At 38.8% G+C, this 7,062-nt stretch overlaps 1 protein-coding gene across 1 annotated transcript in view; it reads left to right on the top strand.

Moving 5' to 3' along the window:
- The first annotated feature begins 776 nt into the window (after nucleotides 1–776).
- The window catches only part of LOC108792858 (one cut domain family member 2-like), an 89,302-nt gene continuing 83,016 nt past the window's right edge, over nucleotides 777–7,062 (top strand). Inside the window, exon 1 of the mRNA XM_018563733.1 lies at nucleotides 777–1,803. Within this exon, the coding sequence (XP_018419235.1) occupies nucleotides 777–1,803 (1,027 nt within the window). The remainder of the gene's footprint in view (nucleotides 1,804–7,062) is intronic.

Here is a 7,062-nt window from a genome sequence, read left to right as displayed (position 1 = left end):
AAGCACGTTTGACGTGCGTTCATGATACACCCTGTTGTGAACAGGGCGTAACGCATTGCCATTGGCTTCTATGGGTCCTCCAATGCATTAAAACAGAAAAAAACCCAGACATGTTGTATTTTTTTAAACGCACTGCACAGCAAAGCTAAGATGGGAACAGACACTATTTTTATTATAGGGAAATTGGACATGTATTGTATTTGCATGCATTTTAGCACGCTGCACCCTCTAAATCAAAACGCAACAGCGTAAATGGGTGCCTTAATATTAACGGTGACATCTGATTTGTAGTCATTGCACAGTCACAGGCTCAGCACATCTGCTCAGAACAATGCCTTGTCCCAGGTCTCTGCACTGTGTAGTGACCAGGAGTTGCATAAAGAAAGGTACTTATCGATGAGCAGAGGGATGCTGACGTCAGGCTGTGCTGGCTATGAAACTGAGGCTGGCAGGAGGTCTGAGTCTGAGCTCCAATATTATCTGCAGCTTTTCAGCACTAGGCACATCACAAAGCCAGGACCAGCACCATCACTTGGGGAAAGAGAGGACCATCAGCCAGCAATCTCACACAGCTATTGTATGCATAGGAAGGAGGGGGAAGTGGAAGAGAGAGGGAGAAAGGGAGAGGAGCAGAGAGCTCATCAAGTCATGCGGGATTGACTGCAAAGGGGAAGGTAATCGATGGCAAAGCTTTGAATCTGAATTAGCCTGGAAAGCAAAAGGAGAAGAAAGGAAAGGAGGAGGAGGGGGCAAATACAAGCAAACCTGCGAGAAAGATGGAACTTACAATGGAGAATTTAGGGAACATTCACGGTATATCCCATTCACAAGCTGGCGATTTAATGAGCTCCACACACAGTAGACAAGCTTCCCACAGGAATCTGGTTTCTCATGGTCGACCCGCTATGGTGACAAGCATGGCTTCCATTCTGGATGGAGGGGAATACAGAGCCGAGCATACCCTTGCAGGTATGCATCCTGCTATGAACATGTCCTGTGAATCTCCATCCGGCATGAGCCTAAGCAGCACCTACACTACACTGACCCCCCTTCAGCACTTGCCACCCATCTCTACAGTGTCTGACAAGTTCCACCACCCGCACCACCACCACCACCATCACCACCATCATCAAAGACTAACTGGGAACGTAAGTGGAAGTTTCACCTTGATGAGGGATGAAAGGGGGTTGGCATCTATGGGTAACATATATAGTCACTATCCAAAGGATATGGCAACCATGGGACAACAACTTTCCCCCCTTTCGAATGGCCTGGGTACTTTGCACAACTCACAACAGTCACTAGGCCCATATGGTCCTGGTGGACATTTAACTAATGACAAAATGTTATCACCAAACGGGTTCGACTCGCACGCTGCCATGTTATCTAGGAGTGAGGACCACCTAACGAGGAGCTTAGGCACTTCTGCGGCCGGTATGATGGGCCCTTTAAATGGAATGCATCCCCATGGACACCACCATGCGTCGTCTAATGGCTCAATCCTTGGTGAAAGGGACAGACAAGCATCAAGTTCTGGGTCTCAGGCCGGTGGGAATGGTCAAGTGGAGGAGATTAATACCAAAGAGGTTGCTCAAAGGATCACAGCAGAACTGAAGAGATACAGCATACCACAAGCTATCTTTGCTCAAAGAATCCTGTGCAGGTCTCAGGGTACTCTGTCTGATCTTCTGAGGAATCCAAAACCTTGGAGTAAACTTAAGTCCGGCCGAGAGACATTCAGGAGGATGTGGAAATGGCTACAGGAACCTGAGTTCCAAAGAATGTCTGCACTGAGATTGGCAGGTAAGACCAAAGTTCACGCTCCAATTCTTGGCTGCGCCACCTAATGCAAAAATCTCTTGGCAGCTTTACTTAGTGATTTCAGAGTACTGGAACTGAAAATTGTTTGTTTTATAATGTTATTATTCATTTCTTGTAACACTTCCCGACCCAAGTTCCTGGTGTAGTCTACTGGTGTAGTTTACTCATTGTATCATAGTATTATGTTTATGTCCAACTGAGTAAACTACACCAGGAACTTGGGTCGGGAAGTGTTACAAGAAATGAATAATATTTCTTTTGGTAGACAATGGAGATGTTACCTAGCATAACAGAAACCTCTGCGTAGGTATGAAACAATTTTACCAACATGAACAGTTTATCACTGAACAATCCTTTTTATATTATGTTAACCTACATGCAGTTTAAGCATTACCTTACCACTACACCTGATCTGGTACAGAACACTAGCTAAGTGGATTACATTGTGGCATGTACTTTGACAGCACATTTATTGAGTGTGACTTCACAGTGCTCATTTCTCAAATCGCTACAGCTATAGGGCACAGCCATCCTAATGACAGGACATAAACATAATACTATGATACAATGTATTTAAACATGGAACAATAACATATTTCAATATATAAGGCACGCATTACTTCACAAATTCTACTTCTGATTTTGGGAGTAAAGTCACTTGGGCTTGGTTAATTCACATCTCTGGCTTAAAGGCTTGCTTGAATGTCCGAGTATTTTAAATAGGGTAAAGAGAAGTTTAGTGGCAAATTATTTTGTACCCTATTGTCATGTTGAGGGTTCTGATTAGGTGCTGGCATTGCAATGGGCAAAAACAAATATATATATATATATATATATATAGCCAATGTGCATCCTAGCTGGAAAGTGCTACATATTCAAATAAAAATATAATGTGTTAAATATAGAATGAATTTGCAAGACAGCATATTTCTTTTGGTAGACAATGGAGAAGGCTATATATTTAGGATCTCTGTCATCCAAGGGGGATCTGGTCATTCCGTTCTATTGAACTCTTTATAAATCCACGGTGAAAATATAATACTTACACCTATGTGTGATATCTGTTCAGTCCGACTCTGAGAGATTCCATGGACCAGCTCTCTGGTCTCTCTCTCACCAGTACATGCAAAAAGGTAATTTATTATCACCTACCCTACATAACGGCATTGGATATAAAGCTTATAGCTACAGCTACACAGACAAATCCAGAAAAAAATATGACACACTCAATTCACAAACTTGTTCCCTGGTCATACCGTTTGCTGTACAGAAGTTTCGGGAAAAAATGGTAAATCAGTTGCTGTGGGAATTGAGGATGTGTGTAAAGCTGCAAAGGTCAGCCATAGCTAAAAACCAAGTCATAAGGTTATAGAGTGACAGTTATATGAGAACAGCTAAGTGACATGCGGGTGATGTTGAAAATATAATTGTGGGTTTATCTTTTTTCAGTTCTGTTTAATGAATTGATCATTTATCACCAATATACAGAGGCAAGGCAAAGAATGTACACCTGGTACACTTAGATGTCTGACAAATGCTAAGAAAACGACAGTTGGCAAAAATGTGATTGCCTTCTGCTATGTAAACATACACATAGCAAGAGTGTATATATGCTGGTTATGTGTGTGTGTGTGTGTATATATATATATATATATATACACACACACATACACACACAGGCATGTATGTATATAAAATAATCTTTTTTAACTAGCTCATCTTCCAGTTGCTCCCCCGCCTATCGATCCACCCTAGGCCTCTTCATCTCACAAATGGCAGATCCAATCAATTATCTATAGCACACAGACAAGGCCACTGGGGATTTTTCCCTCTGTCCCACAGACTTTACCACATCAATGTACTAGTCACACTGATTATCTATCTATCTATCTATCTATCTATCTATCTATCTATCTATCTATCTATCTATCTATCTATCTATCTATCTATCCCTCTCTTGTGTATCTATACACATATATTTTATATCAATCCACTTTTCTTTCTTTCTTTCTCTTTCTTTCTTTCTTTCCTTCTCTTTCTTTCTTTCTTTCTTTCTTTCTTTCTTTCTTTCTTTCTTTCTTTCTTTCTTTCTTTCTTTCTTTCTTTCTTTCTTTCTTTCTTTCTTTCTCTCTCCAACCTTTCCAATGTGGCTAATGTCTGAGTTTTACAACGGTACAGTTTGTATCTGTCATTACTATGTAATTATATTTTGTAAATGCCAGACTAGGTGAACATATGCACCATACTGTATAAGCAGGTCACCCACAAACATAGGTATAAACGCTGTGATTCTGTTGGACTGGATTTGAAAGCAACTGAAGGCTGCTGATATTTACTTTATCCCTACCATAGGCACATTTCTGTTCGTGTGCGGGGTATTTACCAAGCCTAGCAGTGCTAAGAAATAATGGCCAATTCATTGAATGTGTGCTTATGTCACTTACTAAGATATGGAAAACACACTATAGAACGTGTATGAACAAGCAGTATAAGCTTTGTTGAATGCATAATCTTTCTTCTATTTATCATGGCTAATGTCCTTGCTGCAGATGCTTTCCTGACATAAGCAACTGAACAATATGGATACAGAAAATTGCACGCACCAAATATATATACCTGTGTATATTACATATGGATGTAGCAATGCAATATTGAGAGCAGTGTACACAAAGTCAATTCTGTCCCTTTACACGTGTCTTTTCCCACTTGCCGTGTGATACTTTCTACCGATGTCCATGTTATTCCTCAGCTGTGGACCATACCTTTGTCCACTGATAGATCTGGGGTGGACTGCTTTTCATCCTCAGAGTAATGTATGTTTTCTGTATTCATATGCATTTAGTGTAATTCAGATGGCTGTAATTAGGGCCGGATAGTGGCATCCTTTAGTTCCAGTCAATGCCCTATTGAAAAGCAGTTAATAGAATGCAAATTGTTCTGGCTTTACAAGGTTCTGGTAAATAAAGATTTAAACACTGCCACGATTGTCTCTTTAAGTACACCTCTTGTTCAATCTAATTGAGCAGTTTCAGTTTTATATCTGGCTCACAAATGTAAAAATAATCACCTGGAGACCACTAAGGTGGAATGCCTATTTTCTGTATTTAAACCTAAAGCAGCCTGTGCTCATCTGTAATGGAAATGTCTTTGTACATGTCAGATAGATAGATAATCACACACACACACACACACACACACCACACACACACACACACACACACACACACACACACACACAATTTGTTATGGTGCTATAGTTGTGAGCAATCATCTCTTGGGTTGCTGGCAGGCTGCCACAACCCTTAATGAATTGACCAGCATTTTCGAATGTAAGTTTAATATGGCCTGCTAATATATTAATCAATGCTTCATAAAAAACAAATGTATAAACCACAGATTAATAATTAACTATGTAAGTCTGTGAGAGATCGCTTGCCTGTTCCCTGTTGTACAGGCTGCTATTCAAGCAAAGGTTTGCACTGCCTTGTGGTGTGTAGTGTGGTAATACACGATTGTTAAGATATTTTGGATCACTGTAATTTCACAATAATTTATGTATTTATTTCTCACTAGAAAGCATCCAGTGATTTAAAAAAAAAAATGTTGCTTTTTGGAAAGTGAAGTGTGATGTATTTTTTCTGTGTATTTTGCGCTCGTTCAAGCTAGTTTATTTTACATGGCACATGACACCTTGGGAGTCCTGTATAAAGTACCTGCACGACCGAAAGTGTACGTTCAACACATATGAGGAGATATGTGTGTGTGTGTGTGTGTGTGTTTAAAATCCATGAAAATAAGCACGGATATATTGTAGGTTTTATCCTCATTTGTAGACAGAAAGCGCTGTGTTCTTCTAAGAACACGCAGGGCACATATGCATACACTTACATATACAATTCGCTGATTACACGTAAACTGGTAATTATATGGAATTGGTTTGGGGTGAAAGAGGCATGCAAGAAGTGGATCAATAAATTCGAATTACTATCCCTAATTCATCATAGTCAGATAATCGATTTAATTTTTTAGCATTATTATCTATAGCGGCAGCAGTCATTTAGTTGATGTCTTGGATGAACTATAAGTGACAGTGGTAGAAATAAATAAAAATCCGCGGCTGCAGAAAAATTGGCAAACATTATTCACTTTATGGGTCTGATTTACTAAAGTGGCATTCAAAATAATAATTTAGACGGAATCTAACTGTGTATTTCTGGTAAAAGTAAACAGGCTCCTCTATGTAGGTAAAGGAAAGGCAGCTGTCCCATACCGGGTAAGTACATCTTGTATGATTATATAAAAACTTTTTCGGTCAGATCTGCCCATCCAAAATTATATTGGAATATCTGGCATCTATTTGAGCAACTGACCAATAAATCCGGCACATCCTTGGTAAACGTATATGTATACAATATTGATTGCAATTATTCCCCATTCTCCTTTATCTGCCAAAACAGATCTGCATCTGAATGCTTTTAAATGTTAACAAGTGAGTTTACCACTTTTTCCCTAAGGAGGGAATAGGGAAAATTTGCATTTATGTATTCTTTAAACCCAGCAACAGGTACACTATGTACCTTTATTTTTTTAATTGAGTGATTTTTTTTGTTTTTTTGTGCTTTTTAATCTTCCATCATTTATAATCCTTTCTGTTATCAAAATAATTATTAGGCTGTCTTTTACAATTGTATAATAGGTGTGATTGATACTAAATGTTCAATATTAGCAAGTTCAAACTACAAATAACAGAATTACAACAAGCATCCATCAATAGGCTGTTTTGTATTTTGTTCTTCTTGCAGTGATAGCCCGGGTTTTCCACTGACACATCATTTTGTTAAAAAAAGTGAGAAAATACATACACATCAAGGAAAACTATGGCCACCAATATGCACTAGATTTATTTTTGGTAATACTAATCTTTAAATCCTTTCTTCATTTTTGAATGTCTTCTACATATTTAATGCAGACACCTAACTATGAACCAAAACTGAATTTTAGGTTTAGGCATTTACTAAAAAAAGTCATTTGGAATTTACAAAGAACAGTTTGTACTGTGTATATACACTTATATAACAAGTACAGTGGGGTACAAAATAATATACTCTCTCTATGTAAATTTACTTACATAACAAGCACAGTGGGGTGCAACCAAATATTCTCTCTCTCTCTCTCTCTCTCTCTCTCTCTCTCTCTCTCTCTCTCTCTCTCTCTCTTTATATTTAGCTATTTTCTCAAATA

Source organism: Nanorana parkeri, unplaced genomic scaffold, assembly GCF_000935625.1.
Source record: "Nanorana parkeri isolate BGI_ZX_2015 unplaced genomic scaffold, ASM93562v1 scaffold690, whole genome shotgun sequence".
In the NCBI taxonomy this organism is placed as follows: Eukaryota; Metazoa; Chordata; class Amphibia; order Anura; family Dicroglossidae; genus Nanorana; species Nanorana parkeri.
This window is presented reverse-complemented; position numbering and strand designations above follow the sequence as displayed.